Raw genomic sequence first — 22,851 nt, forward strand, 5'->3', positions numbered from 1 at the left:
AATTTAATATCATTGTATGACTGTGCGTTATTAATTATTTGGTCATTTTATAGGTTTCGAGCAAACTAAGAAGACAAATTTGGCTTCTACTTTGCAGTCAGCTCACTGCAAGGTATTAGCCTATTACTACTCGCAAAATGCTCGCTCATGGCACCATAATGCTACCCCAAGAGCGTCGTGGTGCTTTGAAGTTGTCCCACATGTAATGTATTGTCAGAGCCACGATGTTGTCCCTAGCACTGCGACACCATCACAATTTTACAAATTAAATTTCCAACCCCAGGTATTTTCATCTCCAATTCCAACTGTCTAAAACACGTTTATTTCTCTATTTTTCTCGACCTCATTTCAGTTTCGTTTATGCACTCAAACATCTTCCCATTGCTCGGTATGTTGAAAATGAGCTAAGGTACTCTACTTTGCTTGGGTTATTTAGGATTTTTCATATTTAAAGGTATTAAATTATAATTTTTGAATTACGACTTGATAACTAATTCAATTATGTTTTATATGAATTTATATCTTGTTTTCAAATGCACGGGGAATACTTGATTACCACTTTGTTGAAGCAATAAATTGTAGTTCTTTGCTATTTGATTGAATTAGGATTGATAAATCTAATTTAGAATTGAATGTGCATGAAAATATTTAGGTAGTTGATAACTTGTAGAAATACAAGTTATTGTAACATTTTATGTAAAATAATGAGGACTAAACGCATGAGAATGGAAGAAACGAAGGAAAAGATAGGTGATTTGGCTAACCTGTAAATAATTTAGTGTAAAAGAGTCTTATCCCTGTTTTACCGCGTTTCAGTTATTAAATCACAGGATTCGTAGGCAAAAGAAGTAAAGCTCAACGATTCAACGTTAGGAAAAAATAAGCATCCAACCAAGGCGTTAAGTAAAGAAAGCTAAACATTTAGACTCACCACCAGACAAAAATTGGTTCACACAAAAGTTGAAAAAGAACAAGAGGACAGTCTGCGAAGCGTCGCTCCAGCTTTTCAGAGCATTAAATGGTGCGTGATCTCTTGTCAACATCAACTTTTGTCTATAAATAGTCTCTCACTTCATAACTTTGTGTGCATATTTGATGACCGAAAGACCTAAAGTTATTATTTTCAATATATTACATTTTATATTTCATTTACCATACTCTTGTTTCTTCGCTCCTCTGTTATGTTTAATTAGCTTGTGTTGATAAAATGTACTATTGAAGTCTTAAGGGTCATAATGTCTTTACTCTAAGTTTTGCTGAGTTAAGTGTGAATGTCAAAGAACATTGTATATTCGAAAGAAGAATAATGAGCTTGATCATGATCATCTGACAAATCAAAACACACATTTAACTAAGCATTTTGCAAGAAGAGTGCAACAATATACTTTTATTTCTAAGTTCATCATTTACATACATTGCATAAATGACAATGTGTGTGGCGAAAGCACCGAGAGATTGTCCATCTTAATCAAAGAAAAACAATTTATACTACATATAACATGATTAGACATAAATCATAAGTTAACTCTAAGTATTTGAATCCCAAAAGGACAACAAGTATGGTAGAGCATTGAGAAGCATCTTGCCTTAATTTCGAGTTGAAGTATGTTTTATGTCGTCTAGAACCTTTAAGTGCATTCTATCACATTTAGATAGTTAAACCATTTCTTCATTGCCATGTCTATAATAAGTTTATTATTCATCTCTTTTCATCTAGTCATGCCATCTTGGATTGCCAGAAGCACCACATGTATATAATAGAGTAGAGAATAGATAATATACTATTCATATATACAACACTGTGTAGCTTATACCACATAGTTTTAGTAGCATGATAAGATAAAATAGAAACTTAAGCTCTCTATGTTCAACCCTGGACTTACTAGGAAACCTCTCTTCTCTTGCACTTAGACAAAAATGAGAGAAAAACTTGCACAAGAATGTCTACCGTTTGCGATTTAGCAACACATGGATATGATTGCACATTTTAAAGTCATACTCTTATCTAGTCGCCACGTATCCACTTCATTAGAGCTCTTAACGCCACATCTATGGGCAATCTTGCATGTATACACACAATCAAAAGATAAACGCACATGTCACACAAAAGAAAAAGAAAACAAGCATTAGGTGCTTAAATTATTCTACCTAATAAGCCATAGAATCCTTAATGTAGTTGATATTAATTTGGATTTTGTATGCTTTTCATCGGTTGGATTGATATCAATTAGTTACTTGAGACAGATTGACTGGCTTTTGCAATTGATTTAGTTAAATGAAAGCAACCTAGAAATTTAGTAATGATAAACCCATGATTAAATAAAGTGAACAAGGAGTTTTGTTTAACCCAAGTTCTATTTTTTGAGAGTGATTTTAGTTAATTAAATTTACTATTTTTTTGTTATTTTCTTTTATTTGTAACCAAAACCATCAAACTCCCGTATTATCTCGGGTTGAAAGCAATTTGTTTATGAAATTTACATTCTTTCTATGTTCGAACCTCCACTAAGGCTAGTTCCAAATATTTGATTCTAATTTGGGCAACAAAATTCAAATTGGCGTCATTATCAATGAGCACCTTGATTTCTCTTGTCAAAGAGTTTTCCCCCTTTATTGTTCTTTATTTTGTCTTCCTTTGTATGAACTGATTTTCCTAGAATCAAACTCGTTGTTGAATTTTGTGGAGCATGTTCCGAAGGAGAGGTGAAGAAGAGAAACTTGACCAACAATACGATGTGTTTCTCTTTTTCAATTGTTTGGGTCGGTTATCTCCTCGTCGATGAAGTAAGGCATCAATTATCACTTCCAGAGGGTGTGCAAGTTGATCCATTGTGAATTAGAGATATTGTCCATCTTGCAGGTGATATCCATCATGTTCTCTTCGACCACCATCAAATGGGCAGTTGAGGTTCGAGGAGATGGAATTTCGTGATCTTTGGTGTGGGTATCAATGTCCTTCCCCATGCATGAGTTGGTGATATTTTTTATTGTTATGAGTCTCTTCGTCGAGGTACCAACTTTGATGTTACTAATCTTGAAGATAAATCTAGAAAGAATGCCTCTAATTCTTTTCAAAAAAAATGAAACACACACACACACACACAAAACTGAATTTTGAAGGAGAAAAATATATAGGCTCAACTCGTTGGAAGACTTGCAACGTTTAATTCCAATTATACACACAAAATTACTAAAACATCTTAATTCCAATTACATCCATGGAAAAAAAACAATTTCAAAAATAACAAATTTTACAAAATATCCTATATCAAATTCTATCAATGACTATACTATAGTGATAGAAGATTATCATTGATAGAATCTAAAATTTTGCTACAACTTGTAAATATTTTAATTTATTTTACTATTCTTAAAAATGCCTCATTAAAATAAATAGAGTGATAAAAAGATGATATAACAAAAATGTATTTAATTTGTGAGAGTCTAATTTAAATAATTCTATGGTTTTAGTTGAACTTGGTGTCTTAAGCTAAACGTCAAGGCTAATAACAGAAGTAACAACATGAGTAACTGAAAGCAAAAATAATAATATAATACACAAGAGAATTGATGATCGAGTTGGATATGCAACTACATTGAAAGGGTCTCAGACCCATACAAACAAACCAATCCAAGTTTGACATATACAACTAATTTATTGAATTGTTGAGCTCTAAAACCATCTCATGAATACCAAACTCTTCGTGAATGAGATATCATAATGCAACATCTTCAAGCATTCCCTTGACCCTTTACAATCCGTTGGCTTCTACTTTCTCAACAACTTTTCATGATAGTAACAAAGCATCACATATATAATAAACTCACCAAGATGAGAGATACAACTCCCAAGTTTCAATTAGCAAAACCAGAAGACCTATAGCCCAATTCCGTCAAAAAGCTTACAACAACCTTGCACACAAACACCCACAACAAGCCCCAAAACTATCTTGAGAAACTCCAGTCGAACAACCTACAACTACAAATCTTCCGATTAGTTAGGATAAATAAAAAACCTAACTAATGAATTAAATAAATAAATAAAAGAAATGAGGGCACATTTTCAGAAAGATTAAACCAATTAGAAAAGCAAGAGAATTTATTAATTGAGTTTTATGCATTTATGCAACATCAATTTTAATTCAATGAAAAAATAAATCAAAATGGAGCAACCATATATTATGACTGCCAATTTAGTTCTTTTTTTTTTATTTGTCTTTGTATACAGAGCTTTTTTTTAATCATATTTTGACTATAGAAGTTTGTTTTACGGAGACCTTCTCTAAACTATTCGAATGATTTTTTTTTTTTTTATTTGGTAATGAATTTAGTCTAATGTTAAATTTGTTACTTCATATTTGAATTATATTATTATTGTTGTGAAAATTTAAAAAATTAATGAAAACATTCGATTCATACAACGATTAAAGCAGATCAAACTACAAAATATGGGAAACAATATTTTACTAATGAAATAAAAAGATTCAAGTAACTAAAATTAATGAAGTATTATTACTAATTTTAGTACATGCAACAATGGTTTGGATGAGATATCCATCTTCTATCAAACAAACTAAAACAAATTAGATGAAATAAAAATATTGTTTAAATTAAATAGAAAATTCTTACATTTAATATTTCACTCATAATTTAAATTAGTTCTATTTTAAAAAATAGAGATTAACAAAGAGCTAATGAACCAAATTAATTACGGCCTATCTACAATGAGCTTCATTAGGTCACAATTAACTATTATTATATGATACAAATAGACACCGATAAAAGTCTGTTTGTGGTTGTCATTTATAAGTGTTTATATTTTATTAACGTCTGTTATCAATAAAATTTAAATTTTTTGTTATAATTTGTAAATATATTCTGACAGTTCTTCATTAACAATCATTTTCCAAACATAAAACTAATTAATTGATCATATCAAACTAAAATTACAATGTCTAATGAAGATATGGTGAAATAAGGGTAGGGCAGATGTGAGAGGGACAATAATGTCATTTTTAAAAAAGAAGTTTAAAAGAACCTTTAATCATTCTCATGTTTTTTTACCCCTTCTCTCTTCTTTTAAGAAAGCAAGCAATTCAAGTGAGCCAACACTTTCTTCTCTAATCAATAATGCCAATAATACTTTTCCTCTCCCACCTCATTCCTCTTCTACTTCTTCAATTATTTTCCTCTTCAGCTTACACCCCGCCTGATAAGTATTTCCTCAACTGTGGATCGAAATACGACACCGAACTCATAAACAACAGACGCTTCATCGGCGATAACAAGGCCAGTGGTTGGTGGATCTACCCCGGAAAAAGCAAAGCAGTTAAGAACCACACCATCCCAAAGTCCGCAAATGAAATAATATACCAAACAGCAAGAATTTACGTGAAGCCAACATGGTATGTGTTTGGGAATATCAATCCAAATGGAACGTATATGGTTCGTCTCCATTTTTTCCCAACTTTACCTGAAATCATGTCTCAAGCTAAGTTTAATGTGTCAGTTAGTTGCGGGTTTCAATTGTTATCAAATTTCTCAGTTGGAAATGATTTGAAGACAGAAGTTGTTAAGGAGTATACTTTTGGGATTGAAGAAGGGGCTTTCGGGATCAAATTTTCTCCTATGCAATCGTCTTTGGCTTTTGTGAATGCCATTGAACTATTTCTTGTTCCTGATGACATCAAACCAAAGTCGGCTTTCCCAATTTCTCCGGAAGTACGAATGAATGGGAGTGAGTACCGGTTGGATTCCCAAGCATTCCAATCTGTTTACAGGTGATGAATCCCACTTAAATCTCTTCACATCTTATGGTAATTTTCAACTCTGACGCTTAACTTTTATTTTACTTTCAAACCTCTTTTTCCTTTTTCAACTTTACTTATGATTAACGATTGAAATATGACCTTGGATTAGGAAATATATTAGAGTAGATTGAAGAAATATCTAGAAAGTTTGACAAATAAATGTTAATTGTTGAGAATGTTCTCTAGTGAGGCATTTGTAACCATTAGATCAAGAATATGTTGGCAAAATTATCCTAACCATACATTTAGGGGTGCAAGAATAACAAATAGAAGGATACCCTACAGCACATATTTATGAAACAAAAAAAATTAAAAGTGCTCAACAACACAAGTAATGACTTTCCTCAATTTTAATACCACAAGCGAACAAAATGTATTCATGACTCGTCACACCCTCGAGAATGTCACAAGGAAAACACTGACAATAAAAATAACAAGTAAAATTAAATAGACACGTAGCTTGGTAACCCAATTTTGGGATATACAACCTACATCTAAGGGACAAAGTGTTCAGGAAAGATAATCCACTAAATCAAAAGTTAAGCAAATCACAACTTAATACTTATATGCAATAACCTGCTATATGATTTTCGTAGAGCTTAGCTAACTAAACATCTAGGTTCCCCTTATGTGAGACTCTATTTCAAGTATGCTTATAATGGAACACAGTCAAATTAGTGATTCCACAAAAATACTCTCATTCACTTGGTGAACCTGAAGAAACACACATTATGTTGAGTTGTAAGTGATCCCATGGGACCACTCATAAAACATGGCGAATAGTAGTCCCATTTGAACACACTTCATAGAACTCTGAAATGTGGTGATTGTGAGGGACAATGTACATGTAGGTACACACCCTAATAATTAACATTTGATGAGTATATCCAAAATCCACAAATTAATTTCTTAAACATAAGAAAAATAATTAATAAATTTACTCAATAAAATTATCAATTATACTCAATAAATTTACTCAGAAGATAATGAACGATATCTTCAACCAATATCAAGATTTCTCAATAGTATACATTGATGATATCTTGGTATTCTCAAACACTGTTGATCAACATTTTAAACATCTTCGGGTGTTTCTAAATGTGATTAAAACAAATTGTCGTGTGGTTTCCCAACCAAAGATCAAATTATTTCAAGTAAAGATTAGGTTTCTTGGTTATGAAATTAATCAAGGAATCATCAAACCAATTCAAAGGTCTCTGGATTTTGCAGATAAATTTCCAGATGTAATACAAGACAAAACTCAGCTACAGAGGTTTCTTGGCTGTGTTAATTACATTGGAGATTTTATCCACGATCTTCGCTCAATTTGTCTGCCATTATATGACAGACTGAGAAGGAATCCAAAGCCATGGACATACGAGCATACTCGAGCAGTCCAATCAATCAAGTCCCTGGCCAAAAGCATCCCATGCTTTTCTTTTGTAGATGAACAGGCCAAACTCATTATTGATACAGATGCTTCCGATATTGGTTACAGAGGCATCCTCAAATAGGAACTTAACGGAAAAATCTCCATTGTTCGTTATCATTCAGGAATCTGGAATAGTGCACAAAAGAACTATTCAACAATAAAAAAAGGAAATACTAGCAATAGTACTTTCCGTCCAGAAATTTCAAGGAGATCTGATTAACAAGGAACTCCTTGTTAGAACAAATTCAAAAGCAAGTAAATACATCTTTGAAAAAGATGTAAAGAATCTTATCTCAAAGAAAATCTTTGCAAGATGGTAGACAATTCTATCTTGCTTCAATTTCAAAATTGAGCCTATAAAAGGCAGTGAGAATTCACTTGCAGATTACCTCTCAAGAGAACATCTCTTGAAGAACCAAAAATCAGCCTTGAAGTCTCTCTCAAATGGAACCTCCTCCCGGCCGGCAACGGTCACCCAACCAGTGGCAACCGCCACTAAATAATCCAAACAAAAATCCTCAAGGACCACCTCAAACAGTAGATTCCTCTTCAGGAACTTCTTCTCCCAGGGGAAAATCCCCGGCTCAATCATCTACACCGTCACCGATGAGTGCAGAAAACTATGCCATGGATTTACAATTTGAGCAAGTATCCAGGCGTCGTCAAGGCTCTGCTAATAGAGCATTGACAATCCAAACAGACACTTCGAGTCTTCCCCCTCATACCTTCAAGCACGTTGTTGCGACCCTCTGGGCCGACAACTCCAACAAGTGTGTCGCATCATCGGCCGCTTCCTCCTCAAGGTCTGCAATTTCGTGGAATCCATCCTCGTATTCCCAGATTGTACGACCAAAAGTCTTCCAGCCAAGACCACAAATTACTGGTTATTTCACCAAAACAATAATGGTGGATTTGACCATTGAACCAGAATTCGACGGACCTTCTGCCCTCGAAGTCTGCAAACAAATATTTCCTCATGGATTCAATTTTCTTCCAGAGGATCTAGCAAAAACTAGGACGTTTTATGAGTTCATTTTAGTTGATTCTAAATCGGCTGAAATCACTCATGTTCCTAACAAACATGATCCCTCGAAGATCATTTACTCAAAGCTGAGAATTTTTCGAGTACTCACTCCATCCTACTGAAAACAGGGAATGTTCGTGGGAAAGAGATTTTCTCAACCCTTCAAACCGCCATCATACAATTATCGCAATTACACAAAAGCGTGGTATATCGTATTTTGGCTTCAAGCGCATAACCATTCATGGTTTGTGACATTTTGCAAGCAAGCTTACAAAATGCACTTTCCCCAATGGTTTCAAAATTGGTGGATATATTTTGGTCTTTCTGAGGAAATCTTCCCAATAGAGATCCAACGTTCATACCACCTGTTCCAACAAAGTATCTACTCGTCTCATCTCTCAAAGACGTTTAGGTTTGCTTTGTATTTTCAAATTCCCTGGATCTTTTGCTGGAATTTCCAGCTCGAACCCTCAGAGAATTTCAAAGCATTGAGCAAAACGCTCAAAATCAAATGGTGGGAAAAATTTAGCTATTCCCATCTTCAAGCAAAGAAGATAAAGGACTGATTTAAGGCCAATGTCCATCTTCAAGACATGACCAGGCAAGAGGACGAGTCCTCATCACAAAGAACTCGGTCATGACAACCCTAGCTGGAGCAAGGACTCAAGAGGAGTTAAACTCCGTTGTCAACAACGTCGTCGTAAATCTCTCAGATGGCAACGATGACGATCAAGTGGCCTCTCTAGAAGAAGCCTCTTCTTCAGACTCGGTCAATGATGTCGACAACTTCGATCCATTAGAAGGAATAGACATAAAAGACCCATTTTTGGACACGCAACAATACTAAGTCCAAAATTGAGGTCCTTCTTTCAAGAGTTTTTAAATTTAGTCAAGTGTATTAATTGTAAATTAATTTGTTTAAAAATTTTCCAAATTTATTTAGATAAGATCATTGTATTCTGATACCTTCAACTTTTCCCAACAAGATATGATAGTTATCATTGAGGAAAATGTGGCGATGAAAGACGAATTCACCACGATCAAACTCTTGCCTGAAGAAACGCTCTTCAGAAGCAGAGAAAAATTCAAATACCTCCATATCGGATGCGTACAAGTTTTCAATTCTTTTAATTAACCAAATACTCTTCAATAAATCACAATTTGTTACATTTCTTTTCTCAATAACCATATTGCAAGATATAATTATCCATTTTTCTTTTAAATAAATCTTATTCTCTTCTCTTTTCTCGTATACCTAATCATATCAACATCTCACCCCAATCAATATTCATGTTTCTCCAAATAATTAATTATCAAATACAATAATTAATTTTATACAAATAAAATTATCTTTACTCTTTTCCATAATAATTATATATATATATTTATAATTAAGCATAATCGTACAAACCCACCCAAATCCACTAATTAATTAAATATTAATCAATATTCCAATTTCAACGAAATCAAATAAGTCTGATTGAAACGTTTGAAAATAATACCCAATAAACTCAAACATAATTAAGAAAATTAAATTAAAAATTACCTTAATTTTGGGTGTTAGATAGTAAATAAGAGAGATACCCCGCCATTCACATCGAGCCGAAAAAATAAAAAAAAATAAAAAAATAAACGGATTGTTGCAAATTTAGCACTTAGATTCAAAATAATTAACTATATTACAACATTTTAAAATATTTACAAATATAGCAAAATTTGTCAAATTCTATCACAAGCATCATCCATAGTTTTATTATATTTATAATTCTTTTAAAATGTTGTTATATCATTAGTTATTATTCCAAGAATGAACGCGGTCAAAATAGGAGTAGAGTCATTCCTTAATTCTTTCTTTTAAATTTCATCGAACCTCTAGAATTCATTTCCAACATTAACCTTTTCTAATCACACACGCAAACATATTATTGAATTAAAAGTTTACTACATAACAGCGTATGATTTCACACTTACGTGATATATATGTATACAAACAAGTGGTCTCCTGATAAATATAATTTTCTAAATATTAAGAGAAACTTTTGAAAAAGTTATTTTATAAAGTGATTTGTACAAATAAAATATTTATATTCTAAAAGCTTCTTCATGTCCTTACATAGTTTACTTCATTTATTATTTTTTTAAATTATCAATTGAAACTGAATTCTATAGACTGTCATTTTAAATGTTAATGTTTGAATACTCTGTTTTAATGAATAAAAGGTTGCTACAATATGACTTGGTATGATAAAATGTATGCTTCCTAATAATTAAAACCATATATAAAGTTGATGTGTGCATTTACCATTTTTCTCTAGCTATAAAAGTAGGGACGTTCATAGTTATCATGTTAAATCACTCCTAGATTCTCAAAAGTTAAGATACTGTAACATATTTATATATTTATACAGCCTGAATATTTAATCATTAAGTTGTACTAATGTTGTTTTGGGTCATGTTTTTGAAGAACAGAGTGTGGATGGGCAATTGGAAGATCACTCCAGACTATGACACATTATGGAGAACCTGGCTCCCAGATTCTGAATTCATGGCTCCTCAACCCCTTGCAATAACCTTCATCTACAATAAACCCTTAAACTACAGAAAATTAGGAAAAATTTATGTAGCCTCAAGTGACATTTTCAGTACTGCAAAAACATTGGATTTGGACACCCCCGCCAGCTCAAGAGATTTAAATCTAACGTGGGGTTTTAAGTTGAAGAAGAAATCCAAGTATTTTCTTCGCTTACTATGGTGCAACATCTTTCCGAATTCCTCAACTTTCAATTTTAATCTCTTCATTGGCGTCAATCAAACTTCGCTCCAAAACACGGATGTACCTGTTCGAAATTTGTCTGGATTGCCATTTTGGAACGAGTTTATCTATGCCACAGATAGTTCGGGGTTTTTCAATGTGGGTATAGCCGTCAATGAAGAAGATCCATTGTCAAGGGTATTCTTAAATGGAATTGAGATTATGGAGTTAATTGATAAATCGTTTGTGGGTGTTGTTGATTTGAGGATGGAAGAGAAGAAACAGAGTCCAAAGATGATTATTGTTGGGGGTTGTGTTGGTGGTGTTGTGATTATTATGGCTTTGATAATTGGATTCGCTATGTTTTGTTTCACTAGAAAACAGAAATCAAAAGAACATAGTCCTTTGCTTCTTCCTCAAAATGATCCGTCGTCCAAGAAGATCGTGTCGATTGTGGATCTTGCTTCTAATTTGAACCTTGAATTGAAGATACCATTTGAGGTAATAAATGATGCAACTGATGGATTCGATAATAAGAAAATCATTGGTATTGGAGGTTTTGGAAATGTTTATATTGGGAAGATTGGGGAGAAGGAAGTAGCTGTGAAGCGAAGTCAACCTGGACATGGACAGGGTATCAAAGAGTTTCGGACAGAGCTTGCTATATTTCCCCACATACGGCATCGTTTTCTAGTTACATTATACGGGTATGTTATTACCATTACTCAACTCTTATCAAATATATATTTACGGAAAATCCATAAAAACCAACATCAATAGGGCAAAAGGAAACAGCATAGGTCACCAAGATATATCGAAATCCCAATTGGGGAAGCAAGAAACCCAACCATGCCTTGAATCTTTGGAGTTGGAAACCAAAAACGGCAAACCAAGCAGCATTTGCTGCATTTCGGGCACAGGTAGCAGTCCTGTTAGACACACAAGGATGATATATGAGAATGCCCAACCATCGTGCCAAAGCCCAAATAATTTCCTCGACCTCATCCATGACCTTACTGAAATCAATCAAACAGTTGTTAAATACGTTCATCACCTTATTGTCATCCAAATCAACTACAATAAAGAGAGAGATGTAATTTAAAAGAGAAGAAAAATGGTAAACTTTCAATAAATGCTTGAGTTTTGAGTAACTCAATGAGCCACTCGTTCGAGATTTGGATGAATCATGGACAACCCAAACCACTAATTAATCACAACCCTTCTCATTGTTCTAGGAAGAGTTGACATGCATTTTCCATTCTTTTCGAAGAAGGGGTTCACGAAACATGACTTAACGGGCTCTCCAACTGACTGAGGTGAGGATCAGACACCTTCATAGCAACACACCCATCATATGCTTTCATTGATCCTAATAATGTTCCAATAGCTCCAAAGACTCCACACAATTAAAATCACCTTCCTCCACTCCTCTTCATCCACGTTTCTTTTCATCAAGTTTCAAAGCTTCCAAGGCACTCCATTTATCAAACTCCAACCCCTAACTATATCCATGCCATGAATGTAACACCTATATACATTGAAACCTTCAAAGTAGCGTCTAACCCACAAACTCACTCCATGATCTAAATACCTAAAACAATCCAACATCTCACAACTTTCACTAAAGCTAAGTTTAAACTAAAGGCGGCCATAAGTACAAGATAGCCAGAACAAATTTTCTTAATTCAAAAGCTAAGTTTAACTAAAGGTTACAATAACTGTAGGTAGCAAGAACCAATCATCAGAATTCAGAAGCTAAGTTAAACTAAACACTACCGCAAGTGCACGATAGCAAGAACCAATCATTTGAAATAAATTTATCTTATCTTCAATAAAAAAAAACAAATAAAAATTTTAAAAATACGTACCGTAAGTTCAAGGTCCTATGTGTGCTCATGTCATTTGCTCAATTATCTTCTTCATTTCTTCCATTTGTTGGGCATGCATCTCTGATGTTCTTTTTTGTTCTTCAATCATTTGTTTTATTTTTTCAAGCTCATTTCTTTGTACTTCAAGTTTATTTCTTTATTCTTCTAGTTTATTTCTTTATTCTTCAATCTTGTTTGGTTGTTCTTCCATCCGGGACTGCAAGCAGTCAAGTCTATTTCTTTAATTCCATAACCTCTGTAGAGTGCATTTCTTGAGAATACGAACTCGATGAACTGCTACCACTCTTCCATGACTTGGTTGGGCTTAGGACTCAAACCGAGATTTTTTAAATAGTCTGTCTCTCATATGTTGTTTTCAAGAGAGTGGTTGAGAACCTTCTGGGTGAGTATGGATAGTAATTTCATCATTTGATTATGCACACAAATAGTTAAGTTATGCACTCACAATTAAACTATAAAATAAATCACAATAAACCATAACCTTACATGCACATCCTCAGCGGCTTGTGAAGCGAACTCACAACTCTTATTGGCGCGTGTTTCTTGGAATAGCTCCACACGTCTTACTAGTTGATCTCATTCATCAGTAAGCTCATGTTGTCATTATAGGAATGACTTGGACTCGCTGGTATGATTGTATGGTGCGAAACCATATGATAATTGGTACGCTGTTATAACTTAAGTAATGACTCTAAGCAAGAACATGCAAAACCATATGATAATATCTTTGAAATAGATTGAATTAGCATGCTATTAGTAATAACTTTGAATCACTAATAACATATTATCCATATGATAGCTTCTACGGCTAAGAGTATAATAAAATTAATGTACTTGCAACATTTGTTGAAATAAATTGTTGATTTCAGGTTATGCTATCAACATTTATGTCATATAGAAATTCAAAAGTCAAGTCATCAGTAATAAATTCATGAAAAATATGTACATATTGACATATTAGACATGTTGTCATTGACAGAAGTCATCATCAATGACGTGATATCAATGATAGAAATAATTACTGATAGCATGAGAGAAGGGAACTGAATAGAAAAATTGAAATTATATTTTAAATTTTTTTTACCACATAACTAGTCAAAAATTATCATCTTTCGAAATATTGTTATCTTATGCTATAGGTGTGTGTATATATATACAACTTTCCTATATTTAGTCTCATTTATCTCTGGCTAAGACTAAATAAATGAGTTTTTTTTTCTCTGATCTTCTAAAAGAACTGATTTTTTTATCACACATTAAAAGGATTTAAAGTGAATAATCTTTTCAACACATGTGTATTTTTCATTTTCATGTTATCGAATATGTGCAATGAAAATGAAATTGTTTGAATTAATTATATAAAATACTCATAAATTTTGTATTTTGGTAAAAGGTATTTTTTTAAGCTTTACAACATTTTTAAAATATCTTTAAAACTTAGACATTCCTTGACGTCATCAAAATATAGATATTACTTGACGTTTTGAAAATGACAAGAAAAAATACATATCACTTTACGTTTAAAAAGTCAAAAAAGCATCGGCATGAATTTTTTTTCTAAAATTCGCCTACCTCTGTTTTTCATAAAACCTCCTTACTTGTGCAAAACGTCGAAGAAAAATTAGATACTATTTGACATTTTTAAATCGTCAAGGCTAACTACATACCCTTTAATGTTTTTTAAACATAAAGAAAGGCTTGGACATGAATTTTTTAAAATTTCGTCCATCTTTGCCTTTTCATAAAAATTATTGACGTTTCAAGGGGTCAAGAAAAAAATTAGATACTACTTGGCGATTTTAAAATGTCAAGAAAAAGTACATATCACTTGACAGTTTTGAAACATCAAGAAATACCTCAGCTCTGGCTTTCCATAAAAAATATTTGCATTTTATCTTTAAAATTATTCATTTCTCGACATTTTTTCAAAAGTCATCAAATATTTAAAATGACAAATATTAAGAGAGTCTATTTTTGAAATGGTGTGTAGTGTGGGTGAGAGACACAAATATAAATACTTTAAACAGATCTAAACCTAAAACTTCTTAATTATAGTCATATATACACACACAAAAAGGATAACCGATCCAGAACAGTAAGCTTCACTTTGAGAGAAAGATCAACCATGCCTAAATAAGCTCCTAGAATTTTCTAGATAATAAGGAAAATATATTCAAATAGAATCTTCAATTCCAGAGAACAAACAAGAGGCAAAGTAACAATAGCTCAAAGAAGAACGACTGCCACAACAATCTTAAAAACAATAGCCATGAAAGATGTGTATCATTGAAACAAATTGAGCTAAAAGAAGTTACGAAAAACCAAATTAAAACGAAATGTAAGCAAATGAAATCTAGGATTTTGATAACAATTTTAGAAATTTGTACTTATTTTCTCATTATAATGTTTGGCTTTTATACGTGAACAAAGCTCAATTTTACCGATATTGATGAAAATATGAACAAAATGTTAGATGTCGATCCTTATGCCACCACAAATGCTATAAAAACAAAAACTTTTAAAGAAATATGTACATTAATAAATAAAATATTTACATTATTTCCCATGAAAACTGAATATTTATTATGCTTATTTGTACTTTTCATAGTTCTTTAAATAATATGATGAAAATGTAGATTCATACATTCATGTAAATATCAAAGCATGAATATGTTGAAATATCCAGAAATATGGTGGACCTAATCTTTTAGAAGTTTTAAAACTTTTTCATTTTGTTTTTGTTTCAGAAAGTAAGAGGTTTATAAGTTGGAGAGTGATGAAAGTAGTATGATATATTAAATTTATCTTAAGTTATGAAACTTTGAGGTTGATTAAAGATTTAATACTTGACTATTTCTATTATATCGATTTAATACTATCTATTTATATTATTGTAAAATAGATGAATGAAATCGTCCACTAATGTTTTTAAAAACTAGTTTATATGTATGTAATCTTTTGTGATCCATATTTATGAAAAGGTACTGTGACGAAAACGAAGAGATGATCCTGGTTTACGAATACATGGATGGTGGAAATTTAAGAGATTATTTATACGGTTCAAAAGCAAAAGATCATGTTCCATTGTCATGGAAGAAAAGGCTTGAAATTTGCATCTCTGCAGCAAAAGGGCTTGAATATCTACACACCGGCTCCATCGCGGGCATCATCATTCACCGAGACATTAAAACCACAAACATCTTGCTCGACAAAGATTTAAATGCAAAGGTTGCTGATTTTGGGATATCAAAGATTAGAGCACCGGACGTCGCTGAATTTGACAACACTATTAGAGGCACTTATGGGTATATGGACCCAGAATACCTAACCACCGGAAAGTTGAAGGAAAAATTTGATGTCTACTCGTTTGGTGTCGTGCTTTTCGAAGTTCTCTCGGCCAGAGCTCCGATAAAAAAGTCGGTTCCAAGTGAAGAGACATACTTAGCAGACTGGGCAATTCTATGTAAGAACAAAGGAGAGATTGAAAAATTGATCGATCCTTCTCTTGTTGGAACCATCGATGCGAGTTCGTTGAAGAAATTCGTGGACATTGCGGAGAAGTGTGTGGACGAAGTTGGGGCGAATAGGCCCTCAATGCGCGATGTGGTGAATGATTTGGAATTAGCTTTGCAGTGTCAGTTAACACGTTTAGGGCAGGGTATGGAATATGAGGGGATCAGTACCACCGTTGTTGAAGATCCATGGAAGATTGATTCAAGGACTTTTGATCAGATTCCTTCTAAAGGGATTGATGATTCAATCATGCTAGATGAGGATACCACCGCGGTGAATGCCAACGAGTTGGCTGTAGACTTTAAGATTGATTATGCTAGATGATTTGATTTCATATGTGAGAGTTTATATTTTGCTAATTATTGTGAATCATGGTTTTTAGTCATCATGTATGAATTGCAATATTTGCATGGTATTAAACTATATGGGGTATGTAGCTTGGACACAGTTAAGAAGGTCGTTTGGTGTGTGTAAATTTGAAATAATGTTGAGTGTAAATGTTCAGGATAGATGGTTGAATCTGGGGGTTTAGATATAGTTTGAATTGAAGGATGTTTAAAAATTGAAGGTTAAAAAATATATATGTTCATCTATTTTAAATATAAGTCAGAAAAAAAGTAGATAAACCCTTTAAAGATATTAACGAATTAATTTAGTTAAATGAAGTTGACTCTATAGTTTCTTGTTGTTTTAAAATATCTATCTATCTTGATATAAAGTTAACTCCACACAAGTATTAACCATAAAAGTATTGTAAATTGAACCTTCCTACTCACATTTTCCACCTCATGCTGGCATGATTTAGCCCTGACATACCTATTTGGTTATCCTATAAACCTCCCTGCTTTAACACATCTCATGCTTAATGCCAACAAAGTTTGTTTGTCTTGTCTTGCTTCCTTTTGCCTCCTACAAACTCCCTTGTTACCTTTCATCCCATCTCTTATTTAAAGCTACACCATGATACTTAAATCATAACACTCAATTGATGACACACCACCTATTATTATGTCCTTTACAACTCATTCTTTGAAACAGAATTCGTTCTTAACTTGAGTTATTATACTTGTTGAAAGAGGTTTTAAGGTTCTATGGTTCGGGCTCAACAACCTAATTGAAATTTCTTTTAAATTTTCCTTTTGTTATGAATCTTAACTACTAACCTCAATCCGTATTCATCTATTCTTATAGGTTACTTAAAAAACTTGGAAAATTATTTGGAACCAAGGGTTTACATACTCTTTATACTACTTCCTAGTATAATTAGTATTGATGGGTAAAGTACAAATTTTATTTGATATGTCATTTGTAGACGACACTAAAAGGCTACATAAAATTAGCGTTATTGCAATGGAAGAAAATTAGTTTTTCTTAGCCAGTTTTTGGTTTAACAGTTCTTTTATTTTGATTTGCTTTTCTGTTGTGCCAGTGTTCTAAGCATGGCAGGATATCATCCAGAAGGTTGTAGACTATTGGTTGTTATATTATATGCATATATTTCTATTTTGGATTTGTCATATTAAGCTTTAAGTGAGCGATTAATAGGCGACTGAATAGGGCTATGCGTTAAATTAAAGGTACGTTCATATTCATGTGTTGCACAAACTTTCTAAGGATATGCATGTCATGCAAGATTTTCTCTCTATCGCACAAATGTAAGCGAAGAGAGGTTTCCTGGTAAGTTTCGGGTCGAACTCAATGAATTTAAGCTCTTAGTTCTCTTATCGCGCAACTAAACCATGCGGTATAAGCTATACAGTAATGTTATGCTAAGTATTATTTTATCCTAATTATTTACACTCTAAGGTGCTTGTCGGTGCAAGGTGAGCATGGTGAGATGATTAAAATGAAAATTGAACTCAAGTCTAGGCATGGCGAGGAAGGAAAAGTTTAATTAACTAATCACAAGAAATTGTGCTTTAATAGTTCAAGTTGATACAAATCATATATTAACTTCAAATTATAGCAAGCGACCTCTCGGCGCCTTTGCCATACTTGCTCTCCTCTTGGAATCTAAATACACAAAGTTATGATATGATTTATATCTAATAATCTTGGATACATTATTAGCAATTTCTCCTTGATTAAGGCAGGCAACCTCTCGGTGCTTTTGCCACACATTGGCATCTCTACAATGTATGTGAAGGACAAACTTGGTGACAAGATTGGATCGCTACAATCTTCTTGCCACTTGCTTAGCTAAATGCTTGTTCTCACTTGTTAGGTGATTACAATCAACATCATTGTTCTGCTCTAGAATATACAATGTTTTAACCTCCACATTTAACTCAACAAAACTCATAACACAAACACATTATGATTCTCTAGGTATTAAAAACACATTTCATTGCTCGTAAGTTAACTAAACAAATTGAACATGAACAGTAAAAGAAAGATGCGAAATTGGAAGAAGAAATGCATTGCTTTCATAAAAATAACTTTAGGTCCCTCGACCATGATGTACATCTTACAAAACAGTACAAGAAAACTATAAAATGGAATACAAGAGAAGGTGTTACGCCTCAGAGTTATGATTTCTCATACTCTTTGGCTCTGATTTTTGTCTATTTTGTGAGGGGGAGATGAAGGGGATGAACTCTCTCTTTTGTTCTAAGTTCTCACCTAAAACTTAAGAGAAGAGAAAAGATAGGACGATGTTTGAGCTTTCTCTCGGGCTAAATGTGCACACTTTTTCTAAAGTGACGAGCTCTATTTACAGACGAGGAGTGATGTTGACAGGATATCTCATGCCATTAATGCTTCTGAAAAGTTGCATCAGCCTTGTGCAGACGTCCTTTTGTCCTTTTTATAACTTTCTCTCCAACCAAATTTGTCTACTAGTGCCTCAGATTCCCTAGCTTACTTGCTTGTCGCCGCGTTGGCCAGATGTGTCTCCTTGCTAAACATTATATCATCGAGCTTTACTTCTTTTGCCTAAAATCCTATGATAAAAGCACTAAAATGCAACAAAATAGGGATGATGTTCTTTTGCACGATGTTATTTACAGATTAAATCGCCTACTTTTTTCCTTAGTTTTCTTCTATTCTTATGCGATTAGACTTCATTATTTTACATAAAAGACTATAATAACTTGTATTTCTACAGGATATCAGTTATTAGTAGAGCATCGCTATTCCAAGTAAAAATAGAAAAAGTTTTTAAAATATGCATATAAAATGATTGCTTGTTTTTGGATTGTATTAATGATGGTGTGCGTGGTTCTTATTGACTATATGAGTAAGTAACTTGAAAAACCAAGCTTTTTTTTTTTTTTTTGACAATGTGCTTTATTGTATACCTTGCTCACGACGATCAAGAATTAAGTTGGGGTGTTTGATAGCACCGAAAATGTATTATATAGCCCCTCTTAATTTGAGATTGTTCCTATATTTTATGTGTTTGTTTGATCATTTTATAGGTTTCAAGCACCAAAGAGTTAGAATCCAGTCTTAGAAAGAAAATAGAGCTACAACGGACCAATTCGAAGTACTTCCGGCAAAGAGATTAAGTGGAAAAACTCAAAAATTACAAAATTGCCACCAAAAAGGTGCACAATCCAAAATGTGGCAACATTGTTCTGTAGCACCGCGACATGGTCGCACGAATATAAATTTGTAGCTTCAATTTTGGGTCATATATTGTGATCTAGGTGGCTGCTTTGGACAAATGCTTAATTTTTTTCTTCTTTTTTTCATCCTCTGTCCATCTACACCATAAAACGATGTGGTCTCACTATCTTTTCCACCATTATGTAACAACAATATCTCTATTCTTTCAAGTTTTTAGGATTATGAAGGAACTCATTGTACTTTTTGGAGTATTTTGATAGTGTGATTGATATTTCTTGTCTATGGGGATTTTATTCTTGATTTATTGATTATTATGAACTAAATTTTCTTGTAAATGTTATTTGATTGTGGAACTTGATGCTTTAGATTAACATATATATTATATGTGACACATTGCATGTTAATATTCAAGAAGCAATAAGTTAGATAAGCTTGTGATTTGTGATCGACATCAAAGAGCATTGTTTTATTGATATAGGAAAACCATATTAAATATCTAACTAGGCTTTTCCTATTAAAAACGTATCCTAATGCAATCCCTAACATTTAACTTGGGTTACTTAAATTGAATAGGTTGTTTCTCATCTAATTAAATGGGCTAATTTGATATTTAGGACCATCGTTTATCTTTCTAATAAATTGAATTAGACATAGATAATGAGTAAAAATCATGATGTACAACTCAGTAGGATAGGTAGCGTTGATCGACCTGGCAAAGTTGAAGTCAATTTGAGAAACTATTTTTTTTTTTTTTGTGCTTCCCTAGGGATCGACATGGTCTTGCCACTTCGTAGTATAGGTTGCATTAGTTAGTGTAGTATAAATTTCATTTTATTAGCGATTTACAGATGATAGTAAAAGGTTACATCAGTGTTTGAGAGCTTACAAAATAAATTTATAAAATCAAAGAAGAACCCTAAGTTAAGTACAACAAGGAAACACATTATTTTAGGTTCTATCATGTTGAGTAGACAGAACTACATGAGGAAAGTATTATCAAACAAAAGAAACAAAGAGTCGGACATCTTAGGGAACAATATGTATAGCATGGTCTAACAAGATCATTGCATGTACAACAAAAAAGTGCCAACAGAAATGAACTAGAGAGCTAACTTAAATTCCAATACATATATAACACACGTGAGGTACCCAACATCCTAACTTCTTGCGAGAGTACAGGTTGTTGGCTCTTCAATATAAATCGACATGTAAAGCAACCATTTCAACCATTGGGATTTAATTTCCAACCACAGCAACTCTGTATATGCACGATAAAATAATTCTCAGGCTGCACAAGCACATAATGCAACCTAAGGTTTTTCAATTAGACAATTTCATTACAGGAATACATTACAAAGAATGCATGCGTGATGCAATTGTTCAAAGCAGTGTAACCTGATTTAGGAATTTGGAAGTACAACTAAGACAATGGGCAACAAAAATAAGGAATAGTCCACAAGAAGCTCAATTCAACAATATTGTGGATCCTCACAAAAAGTAAATAAAAAGAGCAATGTAAGACAATATTTGATCAATGATATTCAGAAGTGGGACTAAATCATGTAGAAGACTCAAATGGTAGCAAGTAGGAAGATTCATAGCCTATAAGATATAGACAGAAACTCCATTATTAATTCTTCTTCTAGTTTGAATCTAGAAGTAAAACTATTGAGCTTAGCTTAGATAAACGAAAGGAATAGGATAAAATTACACATATATTATACTAATTATTTTTAGAATAAATAATATTACCTTTTTTTACTTCAAATATATTGATGGTAGAGACATTTTCAGTGTTTAAAAACATAAAGATACTGATTGAACTAAGCCAACAACTAAAATAATAGATTTAGTAACTGTGTGAACACTTGATTGGTTATATGATTTTTTTTTCTTTTTGTATCATGGAATTTTTTATTGTAGTGGAGGAAATAAAAGTAAAAGAAAATTGATGAAAGATTTTGGAAGGGATGCAGTCTATAAAAGGCTTCAAACTTGAAGCTTTTAATTTGTATCACAAAGATTGGAATAAAAAGTATTCTTTTTGTGCGTCTAATGCATATGGACGAAACTCCTTCCGATACTTCAAATTTCAATAATACAAACAAGATTCTTTCCACAACCATTGCCTTTTTTTACTTTTCAAACAAACAAAAATAACAATAATATAATAATAATATCCACAATGATCCTAACACCAAAAATAAACCTTCTTTCATACGCTACTCATAATTTAATTATACTACCTTTTTTATTGTACATAGAAAAGAGAGGTAAATATTGATACCAACTATTAACAGTTACACACAAGATTACTTTGAGTAGGACTAATACAACCAAAAGCAAAGATTAATATGGGAGACACTTTTTCCAGATACATTAGTATATGAAATGTATTGCAAGTGTACAAAAATAGTATATAACGACATGTATCAATAATATCAAATATATCGTGTGTAGCAAATATATGTATCAAACCAATATGATCACAGCATACGTTTTCACATTTTATGGGTTGTGCTTGTTCTTTAATTTGTCAGTTTTATTTTTAAATAACTAATTATAACGGTGATAACAATTTTAGTCATGATTAATAATTAAGTATATAGCTAACATTTTTTTAAAAATTGTCAATATTGCAAAGTCTATCATGTTACAAATATAACAAAGTCTATCAATGATAAACTCTTACAACTTTTATTATATCTGCAATTTTTTTAAAATGTTGATGTTAATACTTTGAATCTAATTGCAATAATTGCATCTACTTTTTTAAAAAAAACAAATTTGTCGAAGCTTATAGAAAAAAGCACCAAACGGATTACGTCATTAAATTAGATGCCAATGGTAGCTTAGCTAGT

General features: G+C 32.6%; 1 protein-coding gene across 1 annotated transcript; it reads left to right on the forward strand.

Annotated features, from left to right (window-relative positions):
- The first annotated feature begins 5,081 nt into the window (after positions 1 to 5,081).
- Positions 5,082 to 16,997, forward strand: LOC101203923 (probable receptor-like protein kinase At2g23200). The gene is made up of 3 exons (XM_004151870.3): positions 5,082 to 5,780; positions 10,736 to 11,725; positions 15,889 to 16,997. Exons 1-3 carry the CDS (start codon positions 5,131 to 5,133, stop codon positions 16,742 to 16,744), a joined length of 2,496 nt encoding a protein of 831 aa, XP_004151918.2. The 5' UTR covers positions 5,082 to 5,130; the 3' UTR covers positions 16,745 to 16,997.
- The last annotated feature ends 5,854 nt before the right edge of the window (positions 16,998 to 22,851 follow it).

This window comes from Cucumis sativus, chromosome 2 (assembly GCF_000004075.3).
Source record: "Cucumis sativus cultivar 9930 chromosome 2, Cucumber_9930_V3, whole genome shotgun sequence".
NCBI lineage: Eukaryota > Viridiplantae > Streptophyta > Magnoliopsida > Cucurbitales > Cucurbitaceae > Cucumis > Cucumis sativus.